This window comes from Megalobrama amblycephala, linkage group LG5, assembly GCF_018812025.1.
Source record: "Megalobrama amblycephala isolate DHTTF-2021 linkage group LG5, ASM1881202v1, whole genome shotgun sequence".
NCBI lineage: Eukaryota > Metazoa > Chordata > Actinopteri > Cypriniformes > Xenocyprididae > Megalobrama > Megalobrama amblycephala.
In genome coordinates, this window is record NC_063048.1 from 24,116,107 (window position 1) to 24,132,630 (window position 16,524).

The 16,524-nt window shown below is 38.4% G+C and overlaps 1 protein-coding gene across 2 annotated transcripts; it reads left to right on the plus strand.

Annotated features, from left to right (window-relative positions):
* Positions 1-10,691: 10,691 nt before the first annotated feature.
* On the plus strand, positions 10,692-15,902 carry si:ch73-288o11.5. Of its 2 annotated transcripts, none has more exons than XM_048191380.1 (5): positions 10,692-10,857; positions 14,469-14,559; positions 14,955-15,057; positions 15,311-15,437; positions 15,662-15,902. In XM_048191380.1, the coding sequence occupies exons 2-5, from the start codon at positions 14,530-14,532 to the stop codon at positions 15,765-15,767; spliced, it is 366 nt and encodes a 121-aa protein (XP_048047337.1). In that variant the 5' UTR covers positions 10,692-10,857; positions 14,469-14,529; the 3' UTR covers positions 15,768-15,902. The 2 variants fall into 2 exon arrangements, with proteins under 2 accessions (XP_048047337.1, XP_048047336.1); XM_048191379.1 differs by having other exon boundaries at positions 10,707-10,857; positions 15,659-15,902.
* The last annotated feature ends 622 nt before the right edge of the window (positions 15,903-16,524 follow it).

The window sequence follows — 16,524 nt, forward strand, 5'->3', positions numbered from 1 at the left end:
TGGTCTACTCCTGAGTCCCTCGAAAGTAATGTTCAGTGTGCTGTGAGTCCAGCGAGTCATGTGCGGACCAGTGATGAGAGAACAAACGCTCTGAATAAGTTAGGACTGCAGGATCTGGATTTGGATGCTTGTGAAGTCTCAGATGAGTGGAAGGATAGACTTCTGAATCTCATTGAGAAGTATGAGTCGACTTTCTCACGTGGAAAGATGGACTGTGGGGAAGCCACCGACTTTGTCCACAAAATTCATTTGGTGGACGAGAAGCTATTTCGACTCCCTTATCGACGTGTAGCCCCCTGCCACTATGAAAAGCTGCGTACTGTCTTGAATGAGATGGAAGTGAAGGGCATTATAAGGAAATCCCAGAGTGAATATGCATCTCCGTTAGTTTTGGTGTGGAAAAAGAATGGCGACCTTCGTATTTGTACAGATTTTAGATGGCTGAATGCGAAGACAGTAAAAGATGCCCACCCACTCCCACACCAAGCAGATGCACTTGCAGCCCTGGGAGGAAACGTTTTCTTTTCAACCATGGATTTAACTTCTGGCTTTTATAATGTTCCCTTATTTGAAGAGCATAAGAAGTACACCGCCTTTTCCTCTCCTTTCGGGCTTCACGAGTACAATCGTCTACCTCAGGGTTTGACCAACAGCCCAGCAACCTTTATGAGGATGATGATGTCCATCTTCGGTGATGAGAATTTCACTAGCCTTCTCTGCTACTTAGACGATTTGATGGTTTTCGCTCCAAGTGAGCAGGTAGCTCTTGATCGACTGGAGCTGGTTTTCTCTCGACTGTCTAAACACAACTTAAAGTTAGCTCCAAAGAAGTGCATGTTCCTCAGGAGATCTGTTAAGTTCTTAGGACACGTTGTCACTGAGCATGGTGTTCAGACTGACCCAGAAAAAGTTAAGGTCATCAATGACATCCAGACCGTCGATCTCATGGAAGCTGATGGTATAACCCCTTCTCAAAAGAAGATCAGATCTTTCCTGGGTATGATTTTATACTACCAGCACTTCATTCAGGACTGTTCTGCTAAGGCGAAACCTCTGTTCAATTTCCTATCAGATCGGTCACAGAATAAAGTTCAGAGGAAGTGTGGTCGTATGAGGAAGCAACTCAGTGTTGTGAAGCTTTCGCCTGAAGATTGGACTAGTGAGTGCCAAAACGCTTTTGAAATCTTAAAGCAAGAACTTCTGCACAGTGTGACTCTCACTCACCCAGATTTCAGCCATTCCTTCATTCTCTCTGTTGATGCTTCATTTGATGGCATAGGAGCTGTGTTATCTCAGGTACCCCCTGATGAGAAAATTGCACGCCCAGTTGCTTTTGCAAGCAAAACACTCTCGAAGTCTCAGATGAACTACCCAGCACACAGACTCGAATTTCTGGCTTTAAAGTGGGCTATTTGTGATAAGTTTAGCCACTGGCTAAAAGGGAGACATTTCACAGCATGGTCTGATAATAACCCCTTGACCTATATTCTAACCAAACCCAGATTGGACGCGTGTGAACAGCGATGGGTGGCGAAGCTCGCTGCATACGACTTTGACCTGAAGTATGTGTCAGGCACGAAGAACGTTGTTGCAGATGCTTTGAGCAGAGAGCCCTTTGTTAAGTCTTGTGTCAGCCATCGTCTGTTGAAAGAACCATACGTTTCTCTATTGGATGAAGTCAATGGTGTTGTTACCGGTACTGTGCAAGATGCCTTTCGTGTCACTAACAACTGTCAGAATGTGCAAGCTGCCAGTGGAGGTGAAACTGAGAATGAGCTGCAGGATGACATAAATGACTCATGTCCCAGATCCTTTGATGCTGCTGAAGTTTCTGCTGCCCTGGATGCTCACTGCGATGGTGGAGTTAGTCCTTTGCCCGTAGCCAGTCCAACGTCACTCCAGCTCCCCGTTGAAGATCCATCTGTTGCAATCCCATTTTCCAGACTCGCCAGTCTTCAAGAGCAGGACAACATAGTCGGTAGAGTCATCAACTATGTTCTCAGACATAAACGTCCTTTAAGGAGTGAGAGAGCGAAGGAACCTAGCTCTGTGACAAACCTTTTGAAGCACTGGAAAAAGCTAAAGATCCGTAATCATTGTAACGAATGTAGCGGTTCGTACAGTTATTAATTAATTTCTGGATGAAATATGAATATAATAATTCATAAGGTTATGAATAAATTATGATTCATATATCAACCCAACGGGGAATTAAACATATATTGTGAATCAATTACAACGAATTATAATCAATTACATATATGATTAGTTCTGGTTTAATAATTATCTAGAGAAACTGTTCGTTTGTCCAGCAAACTAAGTCCCTCACAGAATATTATAAACAGAGTTATTTTCTGGCCATGAAAATAACTAAAGCATAAAGCGATCGAAAAACGTTAAAGTGACTTGGTCTTCAGTTGAAAGAACAACAGAACAATCGAGCATGAATTATGTGTTTAATATATGCAGCTACGGCTACCGAGATTATACGTCAAAAATATATACAGAAGTATACACATATATATACACGAGTGAGAATGAAGAAAAGACATGGAAAGAAAGATGATCAAAGGATGGCAAATTACACAGTTAACGTAAACCCTTTTGAGAGAGAGAGAGCCAGCACAGAAATCAGTTTAGACAAATTCAGATAAATGATAATACTTGCTTATTGGTTCAAGTCCGTGTGTAGCAGTTTCAATGCGCCTGGCTGGGTTGGTCCTTTCAGAGAGGGTTTCTCCGGCGGGGTTTTCAAAAGAGGTTTAAGCTTAAGTAACTTAGCCGAAGAGAGAGAGAGAGTCTAAAGAAGTGGTCCTCCAGAACTGCGCGCGTGGTTGGGAAGCGTGGTCACCTGAGGCGTCCGTGCACGAGGTGCTCGTGAGTCAGTCGGGAGACAAAGGAGAAGAAGAAGAGCAGCGCGAAGAGACAAGAGAGTGCGAAGGTGTGTGTCGTTGTCTTTATGGAAACCCAAGCTAACACACCTCCTGAATTGTAGCAGCCAATAGAGGCGCAGCACTATTTGGCGGGCAAAGTTGCTTTGTTTGGTCTCCTAGCTGAATTTGCATACTTAATGCCCATCAGATCGGATTTCGAGATGGAGTGGGTTCTTCACAGGATCATTAAACACATAGAAAAATGCATTTGTCCATTTTGTGACATGTCTCAATGAATAGCTCGAGTCCGGAGCTTTGAAACGAGATCAAACTCGATAGGTCAGAAAGGCATAGAAACCAAGTTATGGTTTACAGACAAAATTATATCGTTAAAATGCACACTAGCACAAATACACTCATTTAAACACTAGGAAACATGCATAGGCTCTAAAATATATCATATATATATTCCAGCATAGTGGTAGTTCACATATACAGTTAAAAATGTATGATTGTGTGTTTCTGTATGTGCCTGTGTGTGTGCTTTTGTGTGTTCCTGTGTGTGTGGGGTGTTGGAATGTGGATCTGGTCAGTCTCTGGGGGGGTGCTCCTTTTGAAGTCACCAAAGAGAGGAAGTTGGACTTTACTGTTTACCATCGCTTGTCCACAAAAGTGTCAAGTGGGCTCATCTTATGGCAGACTATGCGGAGCCGAGATGGTTTTACAACCCAGTCCAGCATGCTAAAAGCGTTCTGAACATTCCCAAGTTTATTGATTATCCTGATACGTGTGCATATGCTACATCATGTGCTGTACAGAGTGAAGAAGGATCGGCTGATGAATAGGAAACTCTTTCAGTATGTTGTGCCTGATTCTCTAAAGCATGATGTTCTCCGTGGTGTTCATGATGCTGCCGGACACCAGGGGTGTGCAAGAACTCTCTCCCTTGCAGCTGAAAGATTCTTTTGGCCAGGGATGAGCAAGGATGTGAAGCTTTACGTAAAGAACTGCCAGAGATGTGTTGTCGGGAAAACTCCGGAGCCAGATGCCCGTGCGCCCCTTGAGCACATTCGGACCTCTGAGCCGATGGAGCTCATTTGTATAGATTTTTGGAGTGCTGAACAGAATTCAGGAAAAGTCACTGATGTCCTAGTAGTGACGGATCATTTCTCTAAGATGGCACACGCCTTCCCTTGTCAAAACCAGTCTGCTAAACAAGTTGCTCGTCGCCTTTGGAATGATTTCTTCTGCATTTATGGATTTCCAAAGAGAATACATTCAGACCAGGGTGCAAACTTTGAAAGCAAGATCATTAAGAACCTGCTTGATAAGGCTGGTGTTCAAAAATCACACACCACACCGTACCACCCTATGGGTAATGGTTTAGCTGAACGGTTTAACAGGACTCTGGGGAATATGATAAGAGCTCTTCCAGTCAAATCCAAGGCGAGGTGGCCACAGCTGCTCAGGACATTAACCTTTAGTTACAACTGCACTGTCCATGAAACGACCGGGTTCGCCCCATTTTATCTTATGTTTGGGCGTATCCCGAGGCTACCTATCGACATCATGTTCCAGCACGTCCTTTGTGATGATAGGGTGGTCAGCCACCATGAGTTTGTCTCTGCGCTGAGAAGAGATCTGAGCACAGCTGCAGAAATTGCCCGCAAACACAGTCTCAAAGAGCAGAACCGCCATGCCATTCTTTACAATCGAAAGGTCAGAGGTTCACCCTTAGCAGTGGGAGATCGAGTTTTGCTGGCTAACCGTGGAGAGAAAGGAATGAGGAAAGTTGCAGACAAGTGGGACTCTGTTCTTTATGAAGTACAATCAGTCAGACCAGAGATTGTGTACAGAATTAAGGATGTCCAGACTGGCAAAGAAAGAGTGGTGCACAGAAACCTGTTACTTCCAGTGAATTTCTTATCCTGGGATGGTGATGATGAAGAGCAGTCGGTTCGATCAGCTTCCACCGATGCTACCCGTGGCAGTGCTCTTGATTCTGCTCTCGTGGACGATACTGATCCTGTTTCAAAGACATCTGAATGGTTACTGCAGATGAATGGAACGCAAAACAGTGATGTTATGCAGGATGCCACTTGTGATGAAGCTTCGGACATCCCTGATGAGATTACTCCTTCAGAGTGTTCTGATAATGATCAGCACAGTCCAGAAACTGAGCATGTTCCTGAACCTGTTGAGAGTGCAGAAAGTTTACCTGCATCTAAGCCCAATGAGTCCTCCAGTTGTGTGCAAGAACCTGATAACAGAGATGTTCCTGTTATTTGCGAACAGCCCACAAGCACACTAACAAGTCACATCACTACACGGTTAGGGAGATTAGTTAGGCCCCCTAACAGACTTATTTGTGAAATTGATAATCAACAAATTGTCAGAAATGATTCACGCAGTGATGCTCAAGTTATTTTTCAAGGAACTAGCTTTGTTGAGTTGTTAAGGAACATTTTTGTTTAATATGTCAGAGTGTGAATGATGATTCATATCTAAGAGTCAATTATAATGTTAAGAGTTTGACTTTGAAAAGAGTTTCTTGCATTGTTGCACTGAAATTTGAAGAGCAGAGATACAATTGTAGCCTCTTGGAGTGTGTAGACTGCACCTCCTATAGTCTGTGTTAAGTATGGGACCTGGTACCATTCCATTCTTACGCACTTCCTAGGAAGAGAATGATTTTCTGACGTACTGTATTGTAAAGCTCTTATATTCACATCTGTTTTAATTTTTTTTTCTGCAATCTTTACTGTGTATTCTATTTGTTACATATGCTGGTTCTAGCCCAATTTAGCAGAATTTAAGGGGGGTGTATGTAACGGAGTTTAAAAATAATGTTAGTTAAATTCAGCATAAATTGGGAAACTCGCCATTGGCTGTGACATCACTTGCGTTAGTGCACATGATATTGCGGGGCGGAGCTCTATAATCAGAATCTCATAGCTCGTCCTGCTGGTAAGTCGCATAAATGTTTGCTCTGTCTTAATAATTACATTTGGATCATTTTCAGGCCCAAGTTTGAATTATAAACCTCACAAAAGGTTACTCATTTTGTCTGTCAACTCCTGGTTGTGTAATCGAGTCAAATATGTATTATTTGTGACTATACGATGAACAGTGTGTTAACTGGCCTGATTGTAATCTTCAAACTACTGTTTATTTCATTTAAGACGTTGTATGCGACATCGATGTGCTATATGCTGTATGCTGATAAGCCATTTGGTCCTGTTTTCCCAGGTATGTGTTTTATTCGAGTTATTGTCATGTTCTATGTTAAAACATTAGCCTCAGCTGAATGTTAGCTTTTAGCACGTGCTGTATCGTCTCGCACGTGCTCTCTGCTGTGTAACTGCGCCATCTAAGGGCTGCGTTATTCTCTCTCCATTTCATTTATATAAAATATGTAAAATGATGGTTACTTGAGTTTATATTTTCACTGTATTAATGTTAATTGTCTGTATTAGTGTTTTATATTTTATTTTTATGGATGTATGCTTTATTTAGAATTTTTCCACTATATGTTCACGCTCAATTTGAGAAAATGTATATAATCAGAATCTCATAGCTCGTCCTGCTGACGTTGTATGCGACATCGATGTGCTATATACTGTATGCTGATAAGCCATTTGGTCCTGTTTTCCCAGTCGTCTTGTCACAGATACAGTAAAGCAACCCTGAGTGACCATCCACCTGATCTCCATGTGAATTTATTCCATCTACACACACACACAGTCACAAATAGACCTGTTAAATGTTAATAATTTTGAAGGAAAATGAAGGAAATGTTTGCTGAAGAATGTTATGATTTTGAAAGTAAAGAAAGTGATTATATTTGGATATGAGAAAAGTAATGCTGAGACTTGGGTGTGGCAATTTTATTGCCAAAAGGGGCAATTGATAGATTTTATGTTGGTCTCAGCATTGAAAGTATGTGGACTGAGGCTCCTTTTTTTTTCCTCTGTCAAAGTTGTATACTATGTCTTAACATATGGTTTTCTATGTACCAGAACCATTTCCATATAAGGCTCTACTAGGAGTGAATGTGAAACAGGGAATGGTCCCTGCTTAGGAGAAGGTCCTTGGGATGCTAAGGGACCTCATGGGTACCTGACCAATAGATGACCATATTTAGACTTGTTTTTCTATATGTATCACATTCCTATAACATGATCTATATGATGTATTCTCTTTCTCATTGGCTGAAACTATACTACACCCCTTGTACTCTTTCTATATATTTTCTCTTTTCTTATCAATAAAATGAGACTATATTCTCCCTCTGCGCTGAGTGATTGCTCATTCAATTGCCAAATAAGAGGTCTGGGATGAGGCACGAATTAGGAGCAAAAACCTAACAGTCAGCATGAGCAGAACATGTCAGGAAAGTCTCATTGCACTTTTCGGAAACACCTGTCCGCCCCAGGTTTAATTGATCCTGTGAGAAATCCTCGGTTACCTTCAAGTAGAAGGTCTGGTTTGCCGGGCAGGTCAAATTTCCATGGGTGAAGGATTCATTTAGCTGATGATGCTCCATTGCGTGCAGGACACCTGAACAACCTCTGAGTGACCATTCAATACTTGAAAACTGATGAACTTGGTGTTATTGTAAGATGAGGAAAAGGGTTGTTGGAAAAAAAACAGAATAACACAAAATAACACATGATGAACATGTCAAAAGTGCGAGTGGTAAAGAAGGTCTCCCTTTCAGAGTCCTATCTTTAGTGAGCAGGTCTCATTTAATCACCAGATTCTTCACTATCACATATGATAGTGGAATTTAGACTTGGTCTGGATGAGTTAAAGGTAAGTAGCAAAGAGTCTAAATAACAAAGAGTCTAAATAACAGGTATATTTACCAGTGGTATGCATAATTAAATATATCACATACTTAAACATGGAAATACACAATTTCATAATTACAATTATAAAACGGTCTATAATAGTTGTATTAACTCCACATCCTTAATGCAAAACTAAGGTTTCATTCAAGTCAATTAGAGAATGGAATTTACAGAAACAGAGATTTAAAATCTTTTGTTTAGCTTTTTCAACCATCATCTGTGCATTTGATGTACAGGCTAAGCCACACTCAAGAATAGAGGTCTAGGAATTGAGTAACTGATTTATAGAAATGCCTTCATTTCAGTTCTAACTGTTTAGTTCAATTTGTCATTAGTCATATGTTGGAAACTAGGGGGCCCTCCTAGTTTGCAACAATGCCAAGGACTGAAAGAGACCAGTTACATTACTGAATAGGTCTCATTTAGATTTTGAATTTGTAATTTGAATAATCAGAAATTCTATTAATTGATGTGTGACTAAAGCCATGCACATGTCCTGCATATTACAGTGTTTCCATTATACCTCAAAATTGACACAGTTAAAAAGGAAAAGAAATTATGACAATAATTTCCTTTGTCCTATATGCATGAAGGTGAATGATGTATGTTAAGTTTGCATTATGTGAATGCCAGGTAGAGATGTTGTGAGTTTGTAGTGTGTGTGTTCTGTATGTTTGTGTAGAAGATGGGTGGTGTCTATCCTACCATAATTTGTGTTGCATAATTTAGTTCCAGTTTTACACTGGGAGGCCATGTATCTATTAGTGTCATGAGATGGCCTCTTGAAGTTTCTACACCCCCATCTCCTGCGTGTGAAGTTGTATGTCATGGCTCAATACAGGTGGGACCAGAACCTTGTGGAATCTGGCCCTTAACATGGCAGCTGTTAATCCTGAAAAGGAAACAGACACACAGGGAAAACAGTTTATCTTGAACCTTTGTAAGATTGAAAATATCTAAAGATATTTTAAAATAATCAAAGACATTTGCTTTACTGTTTCAACCCCTCTCTCTTGCTACAAGGGCCATTTGGAAGGCACAAAGGTGCTGATATTGATCAAGCCCTGAGGGGCCAAGACATTGGGGGTCTACAAATGGTCACACCTTTAGTACAGTGGGGGGAAGTTTTAATCTTCTGATTGGTCAGTTTGAATGTCTCACATTTGAGTTTTGGTCACATGGTCAAGGAAGGCATAAAAGAAGATTGTAACTGTTGCTCTGGGCTCTTTGATACTTTGCTCTTCTTTCTTGGATTCTTGGGCACTCTCTGGCCCTCTCTCTCTCTCTCTCTCTCTCTCTCTCTCTCTCTCTCTCTTTCTCTCTCTCAGGTAACTTTTTCATACATGCTGTGTACGATTAATGGTATATGATTTTATCATCTCATACATCTATTTTGTGATTATTTTAAGTGTAACCATAATCAGATATTGTCATTAAACCCTTTCAATTACAATTGATGTGCTAACTAGTTTTGATTTAGTAACATTAATGTGCTCCCTATTGCAATACAATATTGTCACACTATAGCAACGCTCTCCCACATATTTTGCTATTATAACTGCGCTTATTTCCGTCGTTGGTATAAGTTGCAGTGGGTGGTAATAGACAAGAAATGTACAGTTTTCTAACATCTTACTGATAAAGTTTCTTTAGTCGCTCGGCAAACCTTACAGTCTCAACCGCTGTAGGAGTTCCACCCTTACAGATGCCACTTTGTAAGGACCCCCCCATCGGCCCAAAAACGGTGTCCGACGGCGTTGGGCGAAGGTTAACGCGTGTATGCCTTTTCAGCGTCTCTATTAAGTTCACTTAATTTCACTCGCTTAATCTGACTCCAATTTCAAATGATTCTTACATTTTGTGTTTCCAATTAGAAATTCATCATTAGTTATGCATTAATTTAGATATTTGATGATTCTGGATATTCCATATTTCAATTGTTCAGTCATTAGGGACCCGATGCCGCACAGAGATACTCGCCCCGGGATTTCGCGGTAAACTCACGGACATAAACTCGCCAGTCTGATCTTCGTCAGAGGGTGTAATAAGTTGGCTAATACCTTTAGTCGGTTGCCTACTGCTCACTCGAACAAAAGTGTATTTTAATTTAGCCACTTCCATACAACTTGCTAAATCAGCGGTAAACAGAAATCAAAAGGTCTTCAGATGAAGTGCCTACTGCTCCTTCATTCATGCGCCTTCAGTTTGTTTTACCCTGGACACAGATTTACGGTAGCATTAGCCTCCCATAATTTACTGGTAATAATGATATCAGGAGAATCCAGAGTAAATCAAATATAACATTTTATTTGTCAGGTAAAAGTTTATCGTGTCAATTACACAAATAACCAATTAAAGCCAATTCAGAAATGATAAATGCATAACATCGATTACTCAAAGAAATGCATATATACACAGTGATGGGTGAATGTCTTCAGGCATTCACCCATCTCTGGGGGGCCTCTTCTACAGATGATCCCCCATGACTGCTTTGCTCTTTACCTTTTATACCAGAACCAGAACAAAAGGATCGTAAATGTTTATTACACCAACACCTGTTTTGGGGGAGAGGAGAAGAGACACCACCCAAAAAGAGGACAGAATTTTCCTTAGTTTTCCATCTTCTTCATAATTCTAGTGACTGCTGTGAAATTGAGACCGTTTTACCAACCGCACTGAGACTTTTAAAATGATACCAAATATGAAAAGGGAAAAACAATAGATACACAAGTTACATTATATGTTTTGAATAACTTTCAGTGACTTGAGCCAGAGGAAGGGGAGGTGTGTGTGTGTGTGTGTGTGTGTGTGTGTGTGTGTGGTGGGGGAGGCGTTGCATACTGTAGATGTGTGGGGGCAAGGCGTTGTCCTATGTTATTCTTTTAAGATCTTCTCTCCAGATACGCTTTATTGCTTTATTGCAGGATGCTTGATCTCAGTTTTCGTTTAGCAGGAAAATCAAGCCTTACAATGCCACGATACAGCTGCTTTTGATTGGAGGAAAAGTCTGTCAGAGTCATGCATGTGAATTTAGAGGTAGTATTTATTGCAGAATTTCAAGAGAGTTCCTAAAGTGCCTGTTGGTGTTTGATTGAACAGTCTTCTCGTATTGCTCACCACATCTTACCATGGTACTGTATCATTTTCATCCTAATCAGGTTTATGGGGTCTCTTTCACAATATGCTGTTTTTGGGGTCTCTTCTGGTACTGCATATTCTGTACAGCATGTGTTTTCTTCTGTAATATTTAGGGGTGTGACTAGATCTCGTGGCACGAGATCTCGCGAGACTAAACTGTGACGAGATTTCTCGTCGAGGCGAAAAGTAGTCTCGTGATGTTGCCATGACAGAGTGTTAGGATGATTAGGAAAGAATATGCCACCGCTACGTTTACCTTATGCCTCCACTGTCGTTTTGCTTTGTATTTTAATAAAAAAAAACATTTAATTCAGTTGGATAACGGTCGCCGCCGCTCCATATTTACAGAGTACGCGCGACCGTTGAAAGTGAAAGTAAACGCGAGCACGCATTCAAACGTGATTTCAATACCCCGCATTTTGAAAGCGGCTCACTGATGAATACAGATATCTCTCAATATGAAAGCTATTTTAGTCTGGGCAGTGTAGTTGTAACCATCTCTCAGCTCTGTATCAAAGAAAAATTTGGTCTTATTTGATCTTTGAATATTGAGAGAGTGCGATTATGGTTGCACTTATTGTAAAGTGTTACCATAAAAATGAATAACAGTTTTCTCTTCTTATTATTTACTAGTACAAACAATAAGGTTTCATTTGTTAACATTAGTTAATGCACTGTGAACTATCATGAATTAACAATGAATGACTATTTTTATCAACTAACAAAGATTAATAAATACTGTAGCAAATATATTGCTCGTTGTTAGTTGATGTTGGTTAATACATTAATGTTAATAAATGAGACCTTATTGTAAAGTGTTACCATTTTTATTTATACTGTTTTTATTTCTGTGATCAGTTTGCGGAGAGGAGTTCAGTTAGGAGGTAAAAAGCTGTAGAAGCTTATAAATCATGTACAGTAAGATCTGAAGAGACTGAAATCATACAGAAGAGAAGTCAGTCAGTTGAGTTAGTGGCAAAACCTTTTACATTACTTGAGTATTGTTGTCTTTTACTGCATATGATAATTCAGTCTCAGAAAGTAGAACTGAAATGACATTCATTACAAAATGATTAGTTAAAACATTTCAAATACACCTGCAGAATATTTTTTCTAGTCATGTATTTCGCCATCTTGTCTCGTGAACTCAATCTCGAGTCTCGTCTCGTCTCGTGAGATACTGGTCTCGTCACACCCCTAGTAATATTATATAATGTAATGATTCTGTAACATACAGTAGAAGGAGCCTATATGGAGAAGAAACAGTATTTCATTCATGGGTCTTATGTGGAGTATCCCAGCTAACAGAATTTTGTTATAAGAACGTTCTCTAAATATTCAGTGTTGGTTCTGGGAACGTAAAAAAAAATTCCAGTTTTCTTGATGTTACAGGAACGTTTTTATAAGGTATAATGTTCTGCAAATGTTCTTTCAACTTAATTTTGATGTAAAATTCAACATTTTAGGAACGTTGATTTGTAACATTCCAAGAACATAAATTGTCCAGTTTCCTTAATGTTAGTAGAATGCTATTTAAAGGTTAGTATGATGTTCCTCAAACGTTCTTTCAACCTAATTTTGATCTAAAATTCAACATCATAGGAACATTGATCTTTAACATTCCAAGAACATGAAAATGTCCAGTTTCCTTAATGTTAGTAGAATGTTATTTAAAGGTTAGTATAATGTTCCTCAAATGTTCTTTCAACCTAATTTTGATCTAAAATTCAACATCAGAGGAATGTTGATCTTTAACATTCCAAGAACATGAAAATGTCCAGTTTCCTTAATGTTAGTAGAATGTTATTTAAAGGTTAGTATAATGTTCCTCAAATGTTCTTTCAACCTAATTTTGATCTAAAATTCAACATCATAGGAACGTTGATCTTTAACATTCCAAGAACATGAAAATGTACAGTTTCCTTAATGTTAGTAGAATGTTATTTAAAGGTTAGTGTGATGTTCCTGAAACATTCTTTCAATCATTCAAACACCTGCTGTGAACAAGCACTGAAAGAAGGAGAAATAAAAACACAAAATAACTTTCTTCAGCCATAGCCTTAGATGAACTGAAGATAAAGACATTAAATCTCTGAAGATCTGATTAAACAACTCCACAAACAGCATTACCAGCTTCACTTATTACTAACCAGACTGACATTATTTCTGTCACATGTCTACTGAATTTCTTACTGAGAATTAACAGAAGTTATAGATGTTTCATTTGAGGTCACCCTCGTGGAGGTTGGTGGTTGCTTTAGTTGAGCTCTTGACCCCTGGCTAGAGTCGCTTCTTTAGCAGCAATTGCAAGTGTTTTAAGAAAAAAAAAACTTTTTTTTTTTTTTGTAATGTTCTTTAGGTATTGAAGTGTAATGCGAAAAGGAAATAGTAAACTCAAAAAATGTGATAGAAATCATTTAACACTTTGTCCAAAACTATTTATAAGTTAAAAATTACACTTAGACATCAGCACTCATCATACAAACCTCAACAATGGTGACAACAAAAAAAAATCAGCTGCATTTATTCATGCCACAATGCATGCTGGGAACCATGAATGTGTTTTGTATGCTGGCATGAAGCATGTCACCATTGTTGTGTTTCATATGCAGAATGTTGATTTGTGTGAGTGTATGAATGACCCAAATCATATTTTAAACAAAACGTTATTGATGATAGGGTTAGAAATGATATTTTTCACATTGGTTGAGTTTGATAGAGCATTTAAATTTCTTAAGTTAACAATTACAGAAAAAAACAGTTATTAAAACAAACATGATCTTCTTCATCAATGCAGAAATGTTTTCTGAAAACATGGGATTGTTGATAAAGAAGCAGATCTATTATAGTTAGGGGTCAAGAGCTCAATTAAAGCAACCACCAATCTCTATGGTGACCTCAAATGAAACATCTAAACTTCTGTTAAATCTCAGTAAGACCTTCTGTAGAGATGTGACAGAAATAAAGTCTGGTTAGTAATAAGTGAAGCTGATAATGCTGTTTGTGGAGTTGTTTAATCAGATCTTCAGAGATTTAATGTCTTTTATCTTCAGTTCATCTAAGGCTGTGGCTGAGGAAAGTTGTAGTTTGTGTTCTCATTTCTTTTTATTTCAGTGCTTGTTCACAGCAGGTGTTTGAATGATTGAAAGAATGTTTCAGGAACATCACACTAACCTTTAAATAGCATTCTACTAACATTAAGGAAACTGGACATTATCATGTTCTTGGAATGTTACAAATCAACATTCCTAAAATGTTGAATTTTAAATCAAAATTAAGTTGAAAGAACATTTGCAGAACATTATACCTTATAAAAACGTTCCTGTAATGTCAAGAAAACTGGACGTTTTTTACATTCCCAGAACCAACACTGAATATTTAGATAACGTTCTTATAACAAAATTTTGTTAGCTGGGATGTTGTACATGTATTTAGTAGAGTTTATATATCTCCAGTTTTGCGATTATTTAAAATTGAACAATATATTTTGGATTGCCAGTGTTATGTTGATTTTTTTTATACATATATTTTGCAGCATATTTACATCAAATCTATGTCAAATAAGTTCATGTTAATCTCTCAGTCTGTATTTTCTCTCTTTCAGTTGAGACTGTTTGTGTTGCTTACAGCAGTGGTCTGCTGTTATGCCTGTACATTAAGAATGGATGGCCTTCAATATACCACTGACGGTCCAGGTGATGTTACTACCTGTTCTATTGGGAAAAACATAACTATTCCCACATTTTTACAAAATGTTAAATATGTGGCTGCAGGTACGAACTGCTGCAATTTCAAGGTGAAATGTCCACCAACTGGTGGGTGGGCTTAAATACCCATTGGGTTCCAAGACCGTCCATGGCTAAACCAGTAGTTTGAAGATATATGCTGCTTTTTATCCCTATTTAAGCATTACATTTACTAAAGAAAAAACTGTTTGTGGCGCCACCCAGTGGACATTTTTGGATACCTTGATTTGCAGTTAAGAGTTTCTCATGAGATCAAGTTAAAAAGTATCTCTATATTTGTGTGTATTTATTATCCTGGAAAAATATATATATATATTTGAAGTATGTTTCTATTATTTAATCAGGTTGTTCTGACCATCATGGAAATCTCCATGAATTTGACTCTGAATGGCAGACCGAATCTGAAACGTGTGTCTGTGGGGACATGGGAATCATCTGTTGTCCCAGGTTAAAAAAAATACACTTCTATAATGTACCTTAAGTGCTCTATTTTCGTGCACTAATTTTGCAGTTAATATAGCCTACTAAAATTCTTCTTTAGCACTTCTTAAGATAATCTTGAGAACATCCAAGTGTACTCAACTGTGCTATTTTGAGACACCATGAAAAATGAACTAAAATGTGCTTTTAACATACTATCTCTGTATTAAAAAAATGTATTTAGTTACCACTTGTAGTACACTATGTTTTTTTGTGCAAGGTTTTGGGACATATTTGGCAGCACCTTCCCACCTGAATCCACCACTGAAACCACCCCTAAAATCTACTACGATGACTTTGGAGCTTTCACTGAGAATTATGTCGGAGAGCCTTAAAGAACCATCCATGTAAAATCCTGAACAACCTTTACAGGAAATATGTAAATTCAGCTGTAAAGTTTTCTTATGCCATTTTTAAAATCAATGAAATGTGTACAGTATGTATCTGTGTTTTGCATGTGCCATTTTCAAGAACCACTAATGCTCTGTGCAATAATTCAAGAATTATTTTGACCTATGAAATGCAAACATATAATTTACAGATGACCTTGTATTTGTGTGTGTTTCAGCAGTGATGAAGAGCCTGCTACACCCGAAGTTTCCAATCAGCCAGATTCCTCAGACTCACCTGAAGTCATTACTGATGACTCTCATGAGTCAGCTGAGGACCGTGAATAATCCAAACATCCTGAACAGCAAAAACTGATTTTTTCACTTAAATGTTTTTTTTTTTTACGAGGCTTCACCCTGAATGAGCCGATGTGTAAAGCAAGCTAAATCAAGTAAAACAAAATAAACATACATGTGCATGCATTTGTGGTTGTTTGAGCATTTATGAAAACATAGATCTGAACAATATAGCAGTATACTGCAGAGATACAGACAAAGTAAACTGACTGTTGAGGATGTTGAGGCAAATTTGTTTGAATGTGTTAGGTCTACTGAAAATGTTTACATCAGGTTTAGTATAAAAGTGATTTCTTAGCAATTTTCTGATTAAAGAGAAACATTAATATGTGCTATTTTTTGTATGTAAAGTCAACCAATAGCAATTGCTTTCTTTGCATTTGTTTTTTCCACCAGTTCTCAGAAATCTTTGGCTGCAGCAGCTAATGATAGTCTACTAAGCGTAAAAGAAAGTTAAATTATATTTACACTGTGTTGTATGAAACATTTTGTTTAAAACATCTGGTTTACACTAAGACAAGTGCAAATAGTGATATGATATACCTTACAAAAATCAGATAACAGAAACAGAACATTAAACACTAACAGATCTCTCTAGATCTCTGCATCTTCACTTATTACAAACCACTCTGACTTTGTTTCTTTCATGCAAATCTTCTTAATGAGGTGTTGATGTTTTATTAAAATTGATAAATGTCACAGTTACAGAGGTAAGCGCTTGCTTTAGTTGGGCTCCTGACCCTTGACA

Coding starts and splice junctions, on each gene's coding strand:
- si:ch73-288o11.5 (XM_048191379.1), top strand. CDS start 14,530: ATGGCCTTCAATATACCACTGACGGTCCAG. Junction 14,560..14,954: donor ATATACCACTGACGGTCCAG/GTGATGTTACTA, acceptor TTATTTAATCAG/GTTGTTCTGACCATCATGGA. Junction 15,438..15,658: donor AGCCTTAAAGAACCATCCAT/GTAAAATCCTGA, acceptor TGTGTGTTTCAG/CAGTGATGAAGAGCCTGCTA.